The sequence below is a fragment of the Palaemon carinicauda genome, chromosome 1 (assembly GCF_036898095.1).
Source record: "Palaemon carinicauda isolate YSFRI2023 chromosome 1, ASM3689809v2, whole genome shotgun sequence".
Lineage (NCBI taxonomy): Eukaryota > Metazoa > Arthropoda > Malacostraca > Decapoda > Palaemonidae > Palaemon > Palaemon carinicauda.
In genome coordinates, this window is record NC_090725.1 from 210,541,162 (window position 1) to 210,561,766 (window position 20,605).

At 40.3% G+C, this 20,605-nt stretch overlaps 1 protein-coding gene across 2 annotated transcripts in view; it reads left to right on the forward strand.

Moving 5' to 3' along the window:
* LOC137653751 (ribosome biogenesis protein BMS1 homolog) overlaps nucleotides 1-20,605 on the forward strand; it is a 254,922-nt gene that overhangs the window by 220,132 nt on the left and 14,185 nt on the right. For both annotated transcript variants that reach the window (XM_068387387.1, XM_068387378.1), the window contains one exon: nucleotides 5,546-5,721. In XM_068387387.1, coding sequence (XP_068243488.1) covers nucleotides 5,546-5,721 — 176 coding nt within the window. The remainder of the gene's footprint in view (nucleotides 1-5,545; nucleotides 5,722-20,605) is intronic.

The following is a 20,605-nucleotide window of genomic DNA, read 5'->3' on the forward strand; positions in this document are numbered from 1 at the left end:
AGAGTCTACCAATCGAAGTGGGAAGTCTTCCGAAACTGGTGCAAGTCAGTATCTGTATCCTCGACCAGTACCTCTGTAACCCAAATAGCTGACTTCCTCTTATACCTGAGGAAAGAACGATCTCTTTCAGCTCCCACTATCAAGGGTTACAGAAGCATGTTGGCATCAGTCTTCCGTCACAGAGGCTTAGATCTACAGGACCTCCTTAAGTCTTTTGAGACCACGAAGGAGCGTCGTTTGGTTACACCTGGTTGGAATTTAGACGTGGTACTAAGATTCCTCATGTCAGACAGGTTCGAGCCGCTACAATCAGCCTCCCTAAAAGATCTCACCTTAAAGACTCTTTTCCTGGTATGCTTAGCCACAGCTAAAAGAGTCAGTGAGATTCATGCCTTCAGCAAGAACATCGGATTTTCATCTGAAACGGCTACATGTTCTCTACAACTTGGTTTTCTAGCCAAAAACGAGCTGCCTTCTCGACCTTGGCCGAAATCGTTCGATATTCCAAGCTTATCGAATATGGTTGGAAATGAACTAGAAAGAGTCTTATGCCCTGTGAGAGCTCTTAAGTTCTATTTAAAACGAACTAAACCTTTACGAGGCCTGTCTGAAGCTTTATGGTGTTCAGTTAAGAAACCATCTTTGCCTATGTCAAAGAATGCTTTATCCTATTTTATCAGACTGTTAATACGAGAAGCTCATTCCCATCTGAGTGAGGAAGACCAAGCTTTGCTGAAGGTAAGGACACACGAAGTTAGAGCTGTCGCAACTTCCGTGGCCTTTAAACAAAATAGATCTCTGCGAAGTATAATGGACGCAACCTATTGGAGAAGCAAGTCAGTGTTCGCGTCTTTTTATCTTAAGGATGTCCAGTCTCTTTACGAGGACTGCTACACTCTGGGACCATTCGTAGCAGCGAGTGCAGTAGTGGGTGAGGGCTCAACCACTACAATTCCCTAATTCCATAACCTTTTTAATCTTTCTCTTGAAATGTTTTTATTGTTGTTGTTGGGTTGTCCGGAAGGCTAAGAAGCCTTTCGCATCCTGGTTGATTTGGCGGGTGGTCAAAGTCATTTCTTGAGAAGCGCCTAGATTAGGGGTTTTGATGAGGTCCTGTGGTATGGGTTGCAACCCTTGATACTTCAGATCCTAGGGGTCGATCAGCATCCTAAGAGGATCGCGAGGCTCCGTAAGGAAGACGTACTTAAAAAGGCAGAGTAATTGTTCAAGTCGACTTCCTTACCAGGTACCTATTTATTTTGTTTTTGTTATTTTGATAACTTCTAAAATGAAATAAAAATTCTTAGCTCATAATAATGTAAATATATTTTGCTGGTCTCTACCCACCCCCCTGGGTGTGAATCAGCTATTATAATCACCGGCTAAGTTAAATATTGAAAAATGTTATTTTGATAATAAAATAAATTTTTGAATATACTTACCCGGTGATTATAAATTAAAGGACCCTCCCTTCCTCCCCAATAGAGACGCAGTGGGACGAGGAGAAAATTGAGTTCTTTGTTTACATTGAGTACTGGGTATCTGGACGACAGATGGCGCTGTTGGGCACACCCGCAACCTGTGTAGCGATCGCTGGCGAATTTTACCTTAGAGTTTTCTGTCGAGCAACAGAGTTGCAGCTATTATAATCACCGGGTAAGTATATTCAAAAATTTATTTTATTATAAAAATAACATTTCTATGCAAATTGATTCTGACAATAACAGAATAAAGTCATTATGTTAGAATGGGAATGTTTTGTGGACTACTTCTTTGTAGATTAAGGGGCTGGCCAGTAAGCCAATGTATAGGGGTATAGGGAGAAAAACGTGAACTACTGAAAAAAATTTAAGTCTTGTACGGCAATAGAGAATGTGTATACAAAATATTTCGTCAAAATTCCTCTTATATAGTTATAGGGTAAAAAATATAAGTAACTCAATAACCCAAGAATGTTGATCCGTATAAGAAAATACAGTACAGTGTTTCTTCTGTTAATGTAAATTTTTATGATTATTTCATTTTAATATTAAACAAATTGTGAGCAATGGCATCTGTAGAGATTCTTTGAGTCACAAGACAGGATTGTGAGACTGAGCCAGAGATTCCATTATGTGGGGCTTTGCCTCAACATGTGGTCAAATAGCAATATCTGGCATCTCTATAGTCTTACTGACTACGACTACATTTATTTGTAAAAGAAAAAAAAACACACTTTATAACATTGCTTTAAAGTTAGGTATTAAGCTTTGATAATGAAACTAAAATTTACATAAATAAAATAAATATGGAATAGGATTTTTTTATTTAATCATTGAGTAATAAGATTTTAGATGTATCAAACTGGTTTTTACTGACTTCGTATAAAAGAAATAATAATACAGTACTATCGCTTGAAAACCTGCGTGAATTCTATGCAGCTACAATGGCAGCATTTGAGTTTACCCACACGAGTGAGGTCGAGGCTGCAATGCTGGACTAAGCTTGGTCTTTAGTGCGACCTGAAACCTCATAAGGAGAATACATGTTTGAGTTTGCCCCTGACATTCCCTTTGTTTTATGTCTCTTTTTCTTTGCTTTGGCAAGAATTTCATCATACCAAAGAGGAAAAGACAATCAAAACATCACTAACATACAGAAGAAGAAAATTCACTGTAATATTCGCATAATGTCGTTTAGATACTATTGTTAGAGTTATTGTGTTCTTTGATTGCTCAGACAGTACTACATTGGATCCCTCTCTCTGGTTATGGCTCATTTTGTCTACCTACACATACAAAGAATAGTCTGTCTTGTTCTTACCACATTCTCCTCTGTCCTCATACACCTGACAACACTTGAGATTACCAAACAATTCTTCTTCAATCAAGGGGTTAACTACTGCACAGTAATTCTTCAGTGGCTACTTTTTCTCTTGGTAAGGGTAGAAGAGAGACTTTAGCTATGTTGAGCAGCTCTTCTAGGAGAAGGATACTCCAAAATCAAACCATTGCTCTCAAGTCTTTGGTAGTGCCATAGCCTCTGTACCATGGTCTTCGACTGTCTTGAGATAGAGTTCTCTTGCTTGACGGTACACTTAGGCACAGTATTTTATCTTATTTTTCTTCCCCTTGTTTTTTAAATTTACTTTAGCTATGTTAAGCAGCTCTTCTAGGAGAAGGGTACTCCAAAATCAAACTGTTGCTCTCAAGTCTTTGGTAGTGCCATAGCCTCTGTACCATGGTCTTCGACTGTCTTGAGACAGAGTTTTCTTGCTTGACGGTACACTTAGGCTCACTATTTTATCTTATTTTTCTTCCCCTTGTTTTTTTAAATTTTTTGTAGTTTTATATGAAAGATTTATTTTAAAGTTGTTACTGTTCTTAAGATATTTTAATTGTTAATTACTTCTCTTGTAGTTTATTTATTTCTTTTCTTCCTTACCTCACTGGGCTATTTTTCCTGTTGGAGGCCTTGGGCTTACAGTATAGCATTTTGCTTTTCCAACTAGGGTTGTAGCTTAGAAATAATAGTAATGTTAATAATGATAGCGGAGTTAGGGAAGGAGAGACACAGAGTGAATAGGAAAAGGCATGGAGGGACCAGTATCCTAAAGAAGCAAGATATTGGGCAAAGGGATCTTCATTAATGATTGAATTATGTTAAATATCACAGTTTTTCTTTATTATTACTGTACTCAAAAAGTAATATAAAATTCGTAATATTCATGATTTATTAATATTATCTTGTCTTTTTAAAAATGCAAACTGAGAGATGAGAGTGATCATGAGTGGAAGGAGAATCAGATTTTGTTTGCATACTGTATTGGTTGCAGGCCTGGCGGAAAAGCTGTGTCGATTAGGGATAGAGTTTTGAAGGGTGTATGAGAGAAGGAAGTTGACAGTTGATGTGGGTATGGGTAAGGTTATGAGATGCACAGAATGGAGAGTGGTGCTGAGTTGAATGGAGAGTTACTAAAAGTAGATCATTTTAAATACTTGAGGTCTCTTCTTGCTGCAAATGATGGAGTGGAAGCAGATGTATGTCAGAGAGTGAATGAAGGATGTAAAGCGTTGGGAGTAGTGAAGGGAGTGGTAAAGAATAGAAGGTAAGGAATGAATGTAGAGAGAGTTCTGTATGAGAAAGTGATTGTACCAACTGTGATGTATGGATCGGAGTTGTTTGGAATGAAACTGACTTAGAGACAGAAATTGAATGTGTTCTAAATGGAGAGTCTGAGGAGTATGGCTGTTGTATCTCGGTTAGATAGGCTTAGGAATGAAGTAGTGAGGATGAGAATGGATGTGAAAAATTAATAAGAAGCTAGAATGGATATGAGTGTGTTGAGGTGATTTTGCCATGTAGAGAGAATGCAAAATAGTCATCCACTGAAGAAGGTGATGAATGCAAGAGTTGATGGGAGAGGTATAAGAGGAAGGCCAAGAGTTTGGTTGGTTGATGGAATGAAGAAAGCTCCAGGTAATAGGATAGATGTGAGAGAGGCAAAAGAGTGTGCTAAAAACAGGAATGAATGGCAAGCAATTGTGACGTAGTTCCGATTTGCCCTGCTGCTTCCTCTGGTCATCTTGGTGACCACTGAGGTAGCGGCAGTAGGGGATTCTGTATATGAAGCTTCATGTGTGTTGGATAACGGGGAAGGGTGGGCTGTGGGACCCTAGGAGTACTAACAAAACTCTGCTGAATCCCTCGTCTGGCTGGGAGGAACAAAGAAAAGTAAAGTCCCCTTTTGTTCTTTTATGTCAGCTACCTCCCAAAATTGGTGGAAGTCCCTTGGTAGCTGGAGAAAAATACAAAATCTTTAAATTTGACCTATGAATTTCATATGCTGTTTCGTCTGTTTTTCTTTGCTTCAGCAAGAATTTCATCATACCAAAGAGGAAAAGACAATCAAAACATCTCACTAACTTACAGAAGAAAATTTGCTCTAATATTCACATAATATTGGCGATTATAGAAATAAGAAATTTTATCATTAAGATTCTATTATTTCTGATTATGGACTGCAGTATCAACATGCACGTTTTATTCAGCACTTTGTCGAAGTTTGTGTAAATATTTGACGAGATTATTTCCTTTTTTGTAATTTAGTGAATACTTCTTATAAGCAAACTGACTCTGTTATTAAAATTGTGTGTACTATAGAAAACGATCAATAGTATATCATTGATTTATTGTATGGTTCTTGTAAAATCAGTTAATAAAATTGTGCGTATTGTATTAAATGGATATTAGTATATCATTGTTGTGTTGTATGGTTCTTGTAAAAGAAATCATAATTAGAGGTAGTATGCATACTGTACTGTATTTTGGTTGCCCCATAGTCTTAGGATGAACTGTCATTGATTATCTGGAGTTTATTTTTATTATTTTTAATAATTTTTTTAAATAGTGCCTTGTATAGACCCCATATGTGAGAACAGTAACAGTAAATTTTGTTGCAAGCAATGGTAGGAATGGTGATGTGTTTATAATTCTGATATTGTTGTATTGTTTTAAGAAAAATTATCAGTAGGAAACAAAATTTATTTTTAGATGTTTTCTTCAGATGTCATTATATTGAAGACATGGGCACCAGTTGAAGTAGCTCAACACTGTTTTTGCATCAGGACGCTGTTGTTACCACCAAGCGAAAAAGCTGCATGGCAGGGAATGAAGACAGTGGCTCAAGTAAAACAAGAAAGAGGTATCAAATTTGAAGCAAACCCTGACTCTTTATACACAGTAAGTTTAAATTTTTATGTCTTTTTATATAAATAATTTACATTTTTATCAGTTTAACCCTTAGTAGACAACAATTTCAATGAACATTTATTTACAAGTATTGGTTGGCCTGATACTATGTTATATAAAGTATGTGCAATCTATGTTGACTTTGAGTCAGGAAATTTTGTATTTTTGGTGCATATCATATGATTCAATTTATTAATTGCCAACTTTATATTCTCTTTCTCAATCATTAAACTTAGACAATCCTTTGCTGTAGCCAAGAGTGGTTCCATCCTAGTAAAACTTGCAATGGGTCAACTGAAAATTATGTAATAGTTCCAGCAGGGGCATACATGATTCTGATTAGAATGAACAAGTGAACTACAGTATGTTTTAGAAGGTGAAAGAGACCGGGATATTTCTAGAAAAAGATATTTGTATGGAACCTAGCTAAAGTCAGAAGGATGCTTTCACATCAAAGCAAATGGAATACTTTTATCTCTTTTGAATAGTTGGACAGAGGGTAAAGAATTTGTTTTGATAGAATGGATTTAGCAGGAATTACTAGCAGTGTTGGTCTACATCACAGTGGCAATAAATTTAATCTTTTCTAGTTGATTATAGATGAAGAGAGTAAAGTAATCCTTATCAATCATAGCTCATTGTTGATGCTGCGAATTACAAAGGGGATGCCATTAGGGTTTTGCTTCTCATGTTCGCAGAAATAACTTGCTAATACAATTTTTGGATACTGTAGTTTGTGTTATTGGAGAAAGTGAGATATGGACAGATAAAATGTATTGAGAAATGAATCTTGTTTTATATCATGTTTTACTGTATCGTCATTTTCTATCATTTATATCAGATGTATCTGTCGAAAGAGATGCAGTGTGTTTCTAATTGTTGAATCGAGTATTATTTCATGAATTTTTTGTATTTGTTTGATCATATTGCAAGTGTGTTTATTGAGATTATGAAATATTGTTTTTTGGGGAGGTTTAATGTGCTGTGTGGTCTTTAAGGACTTACTTGTGAAAAGCTAGAATAGGGAATCAAATACGGTATGACAAACACTGAAGAAATATTGTTAGCCCTGCTGCTCTAAGCCAGTGTATCAACGTGCAAAGTACTGACTCAATGTGTATAAGTAACATCATTACTACACCATCATCTCATAGCCAGGAGAGTCAATGCGGCCAGTCGCCATCTATAGTTCCGTCATAGTCAAATTAACATCTTAGTGAATTGAAGAATCTTGGAATACAGTTTGGATAAGTAATAGGAATCAAGTTTTGGTTAACATCACAGTCCATCCTTGCTTTTCAGGGGTTCATTCTTCACAATTCGCAACACAATGAACCGTATAACCTATTGCATGTAAATAACATATCACATATTCGCGGGTTCACGAGAAGTACTCTCAGGGTGCAACGATTTCAAACAGCGTGCACTCTTTTGCACCAAGCTTGCTTCGCGCCAATTCCCTCTCCGCCCATTACAACATCCCCTCTCAAGCTGACTCAACTTCAGTCTTGCATTGTTTCTCCTTGCGTGGGCTTCTCCCGCTTTGGTCCTATTTGAGCAGAATCATGTTTCCATGTAAAAATGTGATGTATTTGTGTACAGTAGTAGAGACTACTGTACATTGTTTATATTTAGAGGGTAATATACTGTAGATGTGTGATTCCCTACTGTAGTGCGCAAGAAACGACGCATTAGGAGTTGCGTCAAGCTTCAAGACTACTGCATAGAACTGTGTACGAAAATGGTTAGTGGTCTCTTTATAAAATATGTACACTTAGTTAATCTTAAATGCAATATTATTGTATACATATGGTACAGTGCAGTAATACATTAATGTATGATATTGTTTATTAACTACGTATTTACCCTACAATATGTAAATGTAGGCTACGTGTGCGGTGAGTTGTTAAATACAGTAGTGCGAGTTGAGGACTTAGGAGTTATCCCATCCTAGGGCAGCAAGCGTTCGCGGATTCTCGCTCTTCGTACCTGTCCCTGTTACCTAATCCCAGCGAAGAGGGAGGGTTGACTGTATCTTTATTTTGAATAGTGTAAACGTTAATTGGATTTTGGTTAAATGCACCAATAATGGAATAAGACAATGTTTTGATTTCTTAATCATACAGTGTTGTTAGTCATTATTATGACTTCTATAAACATGGAGGGATTTAGTAGTTAGCACTGCCCATTGTTAAAATTTGATATCCCTTTCTATATTAATTATAGATTTATATTCTGTATTGTATTTATTTTGCATAGCATAATAAATTCCCTTTTGTCATAACTTAGTCAATGTGATGAATGTTGGGGACTAACATACCGTCGTAATTTGTTTTTCACCATGGTTATCGTGTTTTACATGGGTGTATGTGTATACAGTAAGCATTATGAAACTAAAAGGAAATTTTAAAGAAGTCTTGTTGTGGAACCATAATTATGGGTAGGGTAGTGTAGCCTAAGGCTGGCTTCGAACAGTTGAAATTACGAACGGTTATTTGTTGATACACTGGCAAGTAACTATCAGTAGTAACTAATCTTTTAGTATCAGATAATCCCCTGACTTATTTATGTTATGATAAACAGTTGTTATTTTCTAATTTTGGTAAGGTTTGCAGTTGAGAATCACAACTTTAATTTTAATTGAGTTGCATATAGAGAGAGATTTTCAATGTAAAGATCTGGATGTCGAAAAGCCATTGTCCTTGACCTACTTACAATCATACTTTAACCCTGGATAGGTACGCTCCTCGGACACCCCTTTAAGGGTATACTCGGTCGCGCACGACCCCGATTCCGAAAAAAATTCAGGAAAAATTTAGTTATGCTTCAATCTGTATTGTTTGACTTGCTAAAAATACTTCAAAGAATGCTAAAAACTACCGAAAATATAAATGATACCCATCTACAAAATAACTATTTATTGGAAATATATTAAAAATTTAAGTATACAAAAAAAAAGACGACGTAAATATTCACAAAAAATAGAAATATACATATACACATAAATCCCTCTAGGGACACCTTCTTAGATGGCAAAGCAACAGCGTGTAATTGCTGTAAATGAGTTGGACCCATAGAAGTCAAGATCTGAAATGAGAAAAAAAGGGTAACTTTTTGGCCAAAAAAATTTGTCCAAATTTCATGAATATTTTTGGGTACCCAAATGAAATAGGAAGAGGCTAATTTTTTAATAGAATAAACTCATATTATCCTAGAACAGAAATACATAATAAAATGTGCACTAAGATGTAATTCACTGTTATAACAGGGGCGAAATCTAAAGGTCATTTTTGACGGCCTAGTTTCACAATGTAAATTTCTTATGAAAATCATTGTATCTCCTATAAAATATGATATTTATGCATTAAAATATACCAAAATATCACGAATTCTATACAGAACAAGAATATATAGAGATATGCCAACTTACCTTTCGGGTATGTCAACAAAATGGCCGAAGACCACAACAACTCTTACAGCCCAATCTACCACTTGAAATGAAGAATGGGGTTGCAAGCTCCATATTATCATCAACATCTCTTTTTAACTCCATTAGAAGTGTGTTGATGACATCCATGCCGAGGGAATACTGCCTGCTGGCCATTATTGAAGATAAAATCAAAATAAATAGAAAAAAATCAAATTTGCAAAAAATAAGACAAATTCAGAAATTAGCATTTGAGGGAAAATGGACCTCATGGCAATATATGGCATCTAAGCCAAAACCAATGTCATGCAAGTGGTAGACACACCATCCATCCACACTTTCCAACTACAGTGAACCCTCGTTTATCGCGGTAGATAGGTTCCAGTCGCGGCCGCGATAGGTGAAAATCCGCGAAGTAGTGACACCATATTTACCTATTTATTCAACATGTATATTCAGACTTTTAAAACCTTCCCTTGTACGTAGTACTGTTAACAAACTACCCTTTAATGTACAGAACATTTAATGCATGTACTACAGTACCCTAAACTAAAACAGGCACAAATAGTAAAGGTGATTTTATATCATGCATTTCCTAAACATGCTAAAAAGCACGATAAAAAATGGCAACCAATGTTTTTTGTTTACATTTATCTCTGATCATATGTAGAAACAAACTGGAGGTAGAGCTTTGCTTATTACCCATATATATTTATACATATATTATATATATATATATATATATATATATATATATATATATATATATATATATATATATATATATATATATATGTGTGTGTGTGTGTGTGTATATATATATATATATTTATATGTATACACATATACATACCTACATATATACATAAATACATGCATACATATATATATATATATATATATATATATATTACTGTATATATATGGGTTATGGAAAAAATCCGCGAAGTGGTGAATCCGCGATGGTCGAACCGCGAAGTAGCGAGGGTTCACTGTATAAAGAACCCAACAAGTATCAACACTGTTCGACAATTTATAATTATGTAATAACTTTGCTGTTTGATCACTTACCCCTATAAAGGTATGTCAGGGTCGAGGTCGACCCCTGGGGGGGTAAAAAAACGGGGAAGGAGGGAAGTTAGACGAAAATCAGTCCTAAAGCAGACAATGGCATGTAGACTAGTCACCCCTTGCAGGTCGATCACTTCCATATTCGAGACAGCTGATGATTTATGGGGAAAAAACAGGTTTTGAAAATGCTGTAGGGGTCGCAAACGACCCATCATACCTTTCCAGGGTTAAGACTCGTGTGTTGCGTGAGCAGGCCGAGGCAGCCGCGCACTCAACCCGCGCAACTTGGGCCCGGCATGGAGCCACCTCGCGGCTCAGCCCGCGACATGGGGGCCGGTCGTGCACGACCAGGCTAGCTCTCGCACATACCAGCCACACGAAGTGCAGCCAACCCCCATACTTTCTGTCCGTGTAACAGGTGAGGCCGCGCACACCACTCATGCGACTAATCTGTCTACACCTCCTGGTGTGAGCGCTGCAGTTCTCAGCGACCCCGCTCGGGCCCGAGCTCCTTCGGGAGCTTCGACGGGCTTACAGCGACCAGTCACGCACTCGGTCGCAGTGGGAACCTCGATGCATTCAGTCCGGGATGAACCCTGCCAGGGTCCTTCCTCGACTCCTGAATACACGCCTGGTTCAGTCTTAGGACCAGAACGAGCGTATTCATGGGGGATGTCATCATCCGTGCAGCATGTCGCTTTCCCTACACCTATGGATGGAGCGGGACCGAGGGATCAGCCACCTCCACAACCTTCACCTGCCGTGGAGACGGAAGATCCCGAGGTGGAGTCGCCGTTCCTAAAGGTCATTAACCTCATGCATGAGATTAATGGCCTCAGGGCTCCTGCAGTAGTGTCTGAGGATAAGTGTACAGCCTTGGAGATCCTATGGGGAGCTCCCGAAGGCAGTTCACGGCCCACCACACTACCCTGGTCTGGTCGAGACGGGCTGCTCGAGCATTGGACCAAGTGAGTGACCGGATCGCAGGACATGGTTACTGTTTAGGAGCAAAGGTTCGAACAAGCTTCTCCCGCAACCACTCCAGTGACAGAAGAGGTACTACGTCCCAGAGTCTCCTGTGCCTTGTCCTCTCCCTCTCGACCCAGCGGTCTGAGCGCTTGCTGGGGGTTCCTCGGTCGAGAGTTTGAAATCTCAGAGTGTCTCCTTCTCGGCCTCTGAGATTTCAACTATGGAGTCCATCTCTGTAGCTGCTCTCCAGGCTCCTTCGTGGCTCGACCACTGGTGTGGTATGGCCACAGTGTTCTCACGGGACATCAAGCTCGCTACACCCAAACACATGGAGCAGTACAGGAACCTGGCTTTGTCTGGTGGGAAAGCTGTTGCTTTTCTCTTGGACCAGCTTGCTACCCAGTATGCCAATCTGTTCCTCAAAAAGCGCGAGGTAGTAGCCGCTCGTTTGGCGAGACAGATTAGTTCAGGAGTGGCCCTGGCACTCAGGAACACTCCTATTAGAGCTGCAACTTCTCTTTCCACCAGAGGAAGTTCGGGCCGCGTGGGATAAATAGCGCCTCGGATCGAAGGACTCCATTATCCACCAAGTGCAGGTTGCGAGTTTCAAGCGACCTGGTACCACGAAACCGTCCGCAGCCAGGCCGAGTCAGGCCAAGCCCACGGGAAGTAGCAAGGGTACCGCTGGTCGTGCTCCTGCTGCTCCTGTACAGCCGAGACCTGCTCCCAAACAGATCTTTCAGCCTCCCTTGGGAGCTCTTCCACATCGTGGAAAGAACAGGGGCAAGCGAGGGAAAGGGAAACACTGAGCTTGGCTTTCCCCTTCCCATGCTGCCAAATGTAGGGGGATGCCTATCGCGCCATTGTGCGATGTGGCAGCACCTCAGGGCCGAGAAATGGGTAGTGTTGACCCTTCGTGAAGGGTAAAAGCTTCCATTTGTGCTTCATTGGCCCCCCTATCCTCCACTTCAATAGCGTTCCACACATACGCTCCAACATTTCCGAAGGCTCTGGCCTTAGAGGCGGAAGTCCATGAAATGTTGGAGAAGGATGTGCTAGAAGTCGTGCACGATCAGTCACCCGGGTTCTACTGTTGTCTCTTCCTTGTCGAGAAGGCGACAGAAGATTGGAGACTGATCATCGACCTTTTGTCATTGAACAAGTTTGTTCAGCAAAGTGCGTTCAAGATGCTAACAGTTCGCACTGTGCTGTTAGCCATCAGGCAGTATGACTTCATGCTTGTGATAGACTTGAAGGACGTGTACTTTCGAGTACCAGTTCATCAGTCGTCTCAAAAGTACCTCCGATTCACCTTGCGAGTGTTCACGATGGTAGCAGCTTGACTCATTTCAGAAACATTCTGAAAAGCTGTACCAAGCAAACTTCTCTAGATAAATTCTTTAAAAAATCTACAAAGAGGTCTAGTGATCGTGATGAAGAAAGAGGAAGTAAAGCCAAGAAAAGGAAGCCTGAAGTGAGTGAAAGTGAAGGTAAAAATGAAAAATTAAAAAGAAAACATAAAAAAATATAAGATATAAAAATTAGATAAAAGTAAATAAGCTAAGTTAGGTTAAAAGTTCACGTAGTGTAAGTTAGAGTAAGTTACGGTACGTATCTCAGTCGCCACCTCTACCTCCACACCGACCATCTCTTCCTGCATCGCCAAGCCTACACCTCCGTTGGCCTGTCTCTAAGGTAAAGTGACAATAGAAACCCTTTTTTATTGATTATTTCTTTATGATTATTTTTTTTTTACATCTCACATACAGTATAATGCATTGGTTTTATTGCTATGTTTAAGTATGTGCAGTATTTATTAAGGAATTATCGTAAATTTTTGGGGTGTGGAACGAATTAAATGAATTACAGCGTATTCTTATGTGAATGTTTGATCCAACATATGAATATTTTAACATACGAAGTAGGTCCCGAAACGAATTAGATTAGTATGTAGAGATTCTACTGTATACAGTATTGTAGACTTGTAATTCAATGACTTCAAATTGAGAACTTATGGAATTTCCAGAATTACAATGAAGGTTCAAAAATCCATCTTATAGTGGATTTCCCCTGCTACAGTAACCCATGAAGGATGTTATTCTGATGCTATATAAGTCTGCTTTGAATTTAAATACCTTATCATAGGCAGTAACATATGTTGGGGTTTTTTCTTTTAGACCACAGTTTGTTGGATGTTTCTGTGATTGGAATTATAGTGCTATGCCATAAAATCCTAAATGGTGAAATTGCCATCCAAGTCAATGAATGAGGTGCTACCTAAGGAAATTTTACCTGGCCCAAATAGTGTAGGCCCTTTTTTTTTGGGGGGGTGTATGATAAAGAGTTTGAGGGATTCATGGAACTAAAAAGGTCTCCATAAAGTGTCTTAAATTGGTCACTCCGGTAGGTACCAATCAAGAGCGACCATTTTCCTTTAGTCCTAGATCATCTTAGGATTTCAGATTTATGCCAAGCAGACCTTGTTCAACCTAGTGTCTGCTGTAGCTTCTTGGGAAGACAATGCTGTAGGAGGATCCAAAATGGCTACCTCTGCAGTAGTAAAGCCACTGTGTAAACTCATTTGCAAGCCTTTGTAGAACTTTGTATGAGCAAAGTTCGAGGGAAAGTCCCACATGCTGGCAGAATTCCATCTGGAGAAGGTAGAAGTAGAGGAATTTCTGTTGGTGATCCTCTATGCAATCGTTACTCCCCCAAGCCCTAGTGGACAAAGCCAAAGCCAATATGGAGACAATGGCCAGTTCACTTCCAAAGAATGGAGGAAAGGTTTTTGGTTCTTCCTTAAAAAGAAGAATGCTTCCTTTCACAAAGCTGCAGCCTATAAGAACCAGCAGTAGACTCAAAAGCAAACTACAAAGAAATGAACCCCTTTGTCCCATTCCAAGCTTTGACCTAAACCTAAGTTTCCTTGAGAGGAACAGGACCAGCATAGCTATTCCACCCAAGATGAGGCCCAATCCCATGGCCAGTCAAACGTTGGTTTTAGAGCCAGGAGAGCTCTTTGGAAACATTCCAAGAGAAACAGAGGAGCTTGTAAGTCACCTAGAAGCAGTAGATCTCATCAATGAGGGCTTAGGGTTAACAATCGTCTCCATCGTTTTTGAGAACGGAACTTTTCTCGGTGGGAGTAGAGTATAGTCTTATGGGGTTTCAGTTGGCTTTGGATTTCAAAATCACGCCACAGCTTTCATACGACAAGAACCGTGACTCTCGACTCCTTTGTAAGCAAAATGCTGAAAAGTGCAGGTTTCTAAAATTCCAATACAGACTACTGTATTCAGCATACCAAAGAAAGACTCCTGAGAGAGTAGAGTGATCCCTGACCTGTCTCATCTTAACAAAACACATCAGGTGCAACACATTTAAAATGACAACTATCCTGCATGTCCACATTGTTCAAGATTGTTTACAAAGCTAGCAGAGGTAATAGTCAAACTCCTGGAGTTGCAGGGAGTTCTGGTTATAGTTTATTTAGACAACTGGCTGATTTGGGCAAAGACAAAAAAAAATTTTGGGGCTCGGCCATGTCGTCCTGATGGTAGCTTCCTTTAGGTAGTTTTCTAAGGGATATTTGCTACAGTGATACTCCCAGAGAATTAACCATAGGTCTCCAGAATTCTAACTCCTGGCGTGAGTATCCTTAATATAGATTTAAGGATATCGCATAATATCAGGGGACGTATTTTTAGATACGACACATAGCAATCTTCACCCCGAATAGATTTAACTCTTCGAGGGGGAAGAGTGGCAAACGAAAGGGAAGCCGTTATCAAGGTATCCGGTGGACCACCTCTCCATACTGATACGGGCCACCATTCCCTTTGTCTGTAGCATTTAAGCTAGATGAGCTCCCACGCTTTTCCCGGTGTTAGTCAAGGATTTTTGGAATATTATCATGCAATCTCCAGCATCTGCATCCTCTGGAAAGTTGAGTATCTAATCTTTCCTTCGTATAATTTTAAGGCTCCCTTCTCATAGTTAAATTCGTATAATTTAAGTGTGTTTGGTTGAGCGTAGCCAACACAGGTATTTAGCTATAAAAATTTTAGTTAGTTAGGCAAATTATACTAGTGAAGATATTGCATACAAATTTGATTATTCCTCTTCCAATATGTAACTTTACTTTTCGTATACGCCGGGGAACCCGGTGGTACCAACCTTGGCCGCGGTCCCCACCGGAGTTAGGCTAGCCTAACTCATTATGTATACGTTAGTAAAGTAATTCCCCATGTTTAACCTCATCATATCGTTCTTTATTAATTCGGATGAGGACATATATCCCCTAGAATTTATGAATAAGGTTCGATATTTTTCTCTTTTAGAGAAAAGAGGCTAAACCCTTCCTCCCTCCCTGAGCTGCTGCCATTACAGGCGGCAACCCCTATCTTTCGTCATCGCTGTCAAGTTGTAAAATCCGGCTTGACTTAGATAGTCTTACACCGTCTGTCTTCTTTGCTGCTGAGTATCCTGGCTTTGAAGTAAGATGGTAGCTCAGGGTGTACTGTCTTGCAGCCGACAATGTCGCCGACAGGGGAATCTTTGTTCCTCTGCCGCCCACGACGTCATCGGCACAGGAAGCCATGCTTACTTAGTTTACAGCCAATAGTTGGGGGCATACCTGCCGCCCCCTTTCTCCCCTGTGAACTATAAGACCCTTTCCCCTCCCCCCTCTGTCCTTTAGTGTCGGCCTAGCCGTCACAACATTCTTTCATCGGTATTCTGACAGTCATCCCGGGACCCTACCAGCGGCAGTTAGGTTGCTGCCTCGGCCACTTCCTCCTTACGTCCTTCCTTCACCGGAGGTGAATGCTCCTGGGGGAAAGACTGAGCCAGCCCTGACGGCTGCCGGTGGGAAACCCAATATACTGTAGAGAATTCATCAGTCCTCTCTTGGCCTGCCATCCACAAACCTTGCAACCGGCAGTACAGCCAGTGGCAAAAGTTATGGATGGATGGATGGAAGCTAGAATCAGATGGATTCCTTCCCTTTCATTAGAACTCTCATTCTGGCAATGAGACAGTAGGCGGCAGTAGCCCTCCTACACTTCCAATTATTGTGCTAAACCATAATAATTATGAAACCCTCCTTTCCATTCTTTCTCTCGCTCTTTATCAGTTAGTGCCGCTAGGCACTAGCCTAACCCTGGTAGTATACCGGTAAAACTACAGTATACAATACAGTAGTTGGTAAAACTATAGTATACAATACAGTAGTTGGTAAAACTACAGTATACAATACAGTAGTTGGTAAAACTACAGTATACAACAATACAGTAGTACAAGTATTTCTAACATACTCTGTGTATCGTATCACAGTCTATTGTTGGGACCGCATAACATATTGAGGTTGAAGTAATCCTTCAACACCCTGATGAATCCTTTGATCATCGGGACACATATAAAACACCGTTGTTTTAATATTTTACAGGTGGAGAAGTTGGTATAAATATTCACTAACTCCGGCTCTACGTACGGGAGTCGTTCCGCCCTGTATTTTCCCTTATAGGGAATTTAAATAGTAATATTGACGGAGGTCTCGACGATTGTCTGGGAGAGGAAACACAGCTATGCGACTTTCCTATTTCCTTTCTAGCTTACTATCCTAAGCTATTAAATATAATACTGTAGTAAGTATTACTATTAAAAGTATGCATCTATATCAATGATATAGACAACTGTATACTCATTTCACCCTTTTCCTATACAGAAGGAGCCAATGGTGATGTGTGCAGTTGTGTTCTGCAACCACAAGAGTAAGGACTTTTGTGGGCATATGATGTGCAGGTCTCATGCCCCCTGCTGCATCGTATCTGGATGCCTGAGGTACTGGGAACCGAAGGATTGCTCCAACTGCTCGACCTTGTTGACCAACGTCTTTGGAGAAGATATCCCTGCCACCACGGAGGCAAGGGATACAGCATGGGAAACCCTTCGTTGGTGGGTAAGAGGGTTCCAGAAGAACTCTCCGGGACTTTACCTACCTAACGAATCGCTTAGGTGCCTTCTGTTCCCTAAGGCTCAATCTAGTGCAATAGTGCCCCAGAAACAGGTCCAGCCTCCTTTCATTCAACTGAAAATGGACGCAGACATTAATAAGGCACTTGAAGGCATGGACATCCACCAAAAACGGATGTCGGAGGTGTCCACCGATATCGAACAGGACCTACTGCAAGAGGGCCCTGAGGAAGACGTGGTTCAATCACCAATGGAGGAAGAAGGATTCGTTTTGATGGTGACTGAGGAACCCCAGTTCACCTTGACGGCATATCAACCTATGCCGTCAACCTCTTCAGCCCCAACTCCCCAACCGACTACTATAGTTTTACCAACTACTGTATTGTATACTGTAGTTTTACCAACTACTGTATTGTATACTGTAGTTTTACCGGTATACTACCAGGGTTAGGCTCGATCCAGCAAATGTTGGCAGTGTTCTGGAAGGAACAAGAAGAGATGAAGCAAGATCTCAAGGAGACGAAGAGAGAGGTACAAGAAGCGAAACTCCCTGGCGCTTCCAGGGGCTCTGCTAAGCCCCTTAAAGTATCTGACCTCCCTCACTGCTCCGAAACCAACCCCTGGAGGTATACGGAGCACATGCCCGTGATGAATGGGAAGCTTTACATCTCCGAGAAGTTGGGGGCCAAACCCCTTGAAGATATTCAATTCTGGCCCAGCTTTTCAGCGTACCCAGATTGCTATGTGAGACTGCGAGATGAACCTGCATCTCGCGAGGAGACGGTACTGAAGGAAGTCATTGTCTTCGAACATGACAAGGCACAAGCCATCCTTACCAAGACCCTGAAAGGAGCCGGATATACCAACTCCAAAGTCTCGGCACTAAACAAGAAGCACCCAACCTTCATTGCTCCTTCCTCCAGAGCTTTCACCCTTTTCGGTGAAAGCCCTCGACTGTGTCATGATAGCAGTCGAAGAGAGCAAACCCTGCCCAATTCTAGAGGAATGCAAACCATTATCTCTAGCTATGCCCACCTGCGAAGAGAAGTGGAAAGAGGTACATCTAACCTTCTCCGTCTCGAAGTTGGATCCGGAGATAGCAGGCCAGAAGTTTACCGAGAACCTTCCAAAGTTGCCAGACCATCTTTTGAGAAGGGAACAGGAGACGAAAGAAAGACTTGCCGTCTCCTTGTCTCATCAGAACTGCTTGGAAATGTGTGCAGGCCTAACTAATGCCCCAGATATGTACGTTGCTAGGACAATTCGGTCCTGGACAATTCGGTACTGGACAGTTCGGTCCCGGACAATTCGGTACTAGGACAATTCGGTACCAGGACAATTCGGTACCAGGCTTGTCATTTTCTAAAATCAGGAAAATATGATATTTTTATATTACATATTATGAACTATTTATATTTAATATCACCTCAATACCTAACTACTTAGTTTGGTTATTCACTAGTTGTTCACAAATAACATAAACAATCCACCTAACTATTTTATTACTAAACGATTACTTTGGTTATTCCCTTAGTTTAAAAAAAAAATATATATATATAAAGAAAATGACTTTATTAGTTTCTTTATTCTAGACTTTTTAGTCTAGTTTCACCCCATCATTCACACAATGGAGTCTTGCAACTGCATACAGTCGGAAAAGGAAAAAGGAAATTAGTTGAAAAGGAAAACTACGTGTACCAATAACATAAAGAAAATGCTGATGGTACGGAGATATATTGGCGTTGTGAAAGGCGGACTTGCAAAGCATGGCTTCACTCAGATGTTAATTTCCATGCGCTTAAATATATTAGAAAACAAATTCATAGCACAACTGCAGATGAAGTGAGTGCAAAGTTTGCTACTGCAAATATCATGGAGGGACAATCACAAGTCAAACATCTTCTCGTTCAATTCTAACAGAAGAACTAGAAAATTTAAATGAGTGCGCACTTACTGATATAACGAAACTAGCTCATATTAGTCGAAATATGAGACGATGGAGAAATATAATCAAGCAGAAAGAATGCAGTTCCCTAAAGCAATCGCTCATAATATTAAAGTTAAAAATTTTTATATACTTTTAACGACAAGAAATGTATAGTTTTTACTATTTTATTTTTATATACTGTACCTACTTTCAAAATAAGAAATGTATGGTTTTTACTGTTTCATTTTTTATATAATCAAGAAACAAAAAATGTAATTTTTTTTAATCTATCGCACAAACAAGGATAAATCAATCGGACTTTTTTTTATATCTATACTAACAAAAGCAAAAATTTTCTTTTTAAAAGTAATGCTTAGAACTGATAGGAATTTTAGAAACGATAAAAATTGGAAATATACTGTTTTTCCATATTATAAGAATTGTACCGAATTGTCCTAGTACCGAATTGTCCGGGACTGAATTATCCAGGGCCGAATTGTCCGGGACCGAATTGTCCGGACACCGATATGTACATGGTCTTAGCTAAGTCCCACATGGGTACCCTTGTGCAGGACTTATATAACTTTGTCAGGTCAAGGAGGACCTGTAGAGATTATGTGTTTGCCGTAGCAACGGTGTAACACGAACCCAGAAAGCTGATCTCATCATGCATCTGGGGCAAAGACCTTTTCCCACAAGATGTAGTCCAAGAAGTCGTTGCCAAAACCACCACGGAGAATTGGAACCTTCTCCAAAAGTGGGGCATGTCTTCAAAAAGGAAATCTTCCTCAGACAGTGGTCCCCAGCCTAAGAACAGAAAGGCAAAGAGACCACGTAGACCAGCACAACTTCCGGCCGTGACCATGGCCACAGTGCCTCAAATGGTAGCCCAGCTGCAAATCACCTTCCAGATGGTCCCTCAGCAGCTGGTGGCCTAGTCACCGGTCTTCAACCCAGGTTTTGAGAGGCACACGACCACCTTTCGGCCCTACAAAAGTAAAGGTCCAAAAAGAGGCTCCTCCGGGAACCCCCCAACGGGTAGAGGAGGACACGGTCCCGGAAACAAGTCCTCAGGAACCTGTAAGCTATGAGAGGTTCCAGGTAGGAGGCAGACTTTTCCACTTTCGGGATCGTTGGACCTTCGATCCCTGGGCCCACAGCCTGATCACGAATGGGCTCGGTTGGAAATGGAACAAAATTCTACCCCCTTTTCCAGAATTCTTCCAACACTCCACCCCCTAGTTGGAAGAATATACCTCAGAACTCTTGAACAAGAAGGTAATAAGAAAAGCGAAGTCCATCAAATTCCATTGAAGGCTGTTCTGTGTTTCCAAGAAAGACTCGTACAAACTCAGAGTCATTCTAGACTTGTCTCCACTCAACAAGTTCATCGAGAACAACAAGTTCCAGATGCTTACCTTGCAACACATAAGGACCCTTTTACAAAAGGGGCATACACAGTCTCAATAGATATGGCAGATGCTTACTGGTACCTACCAGTCAGTCGC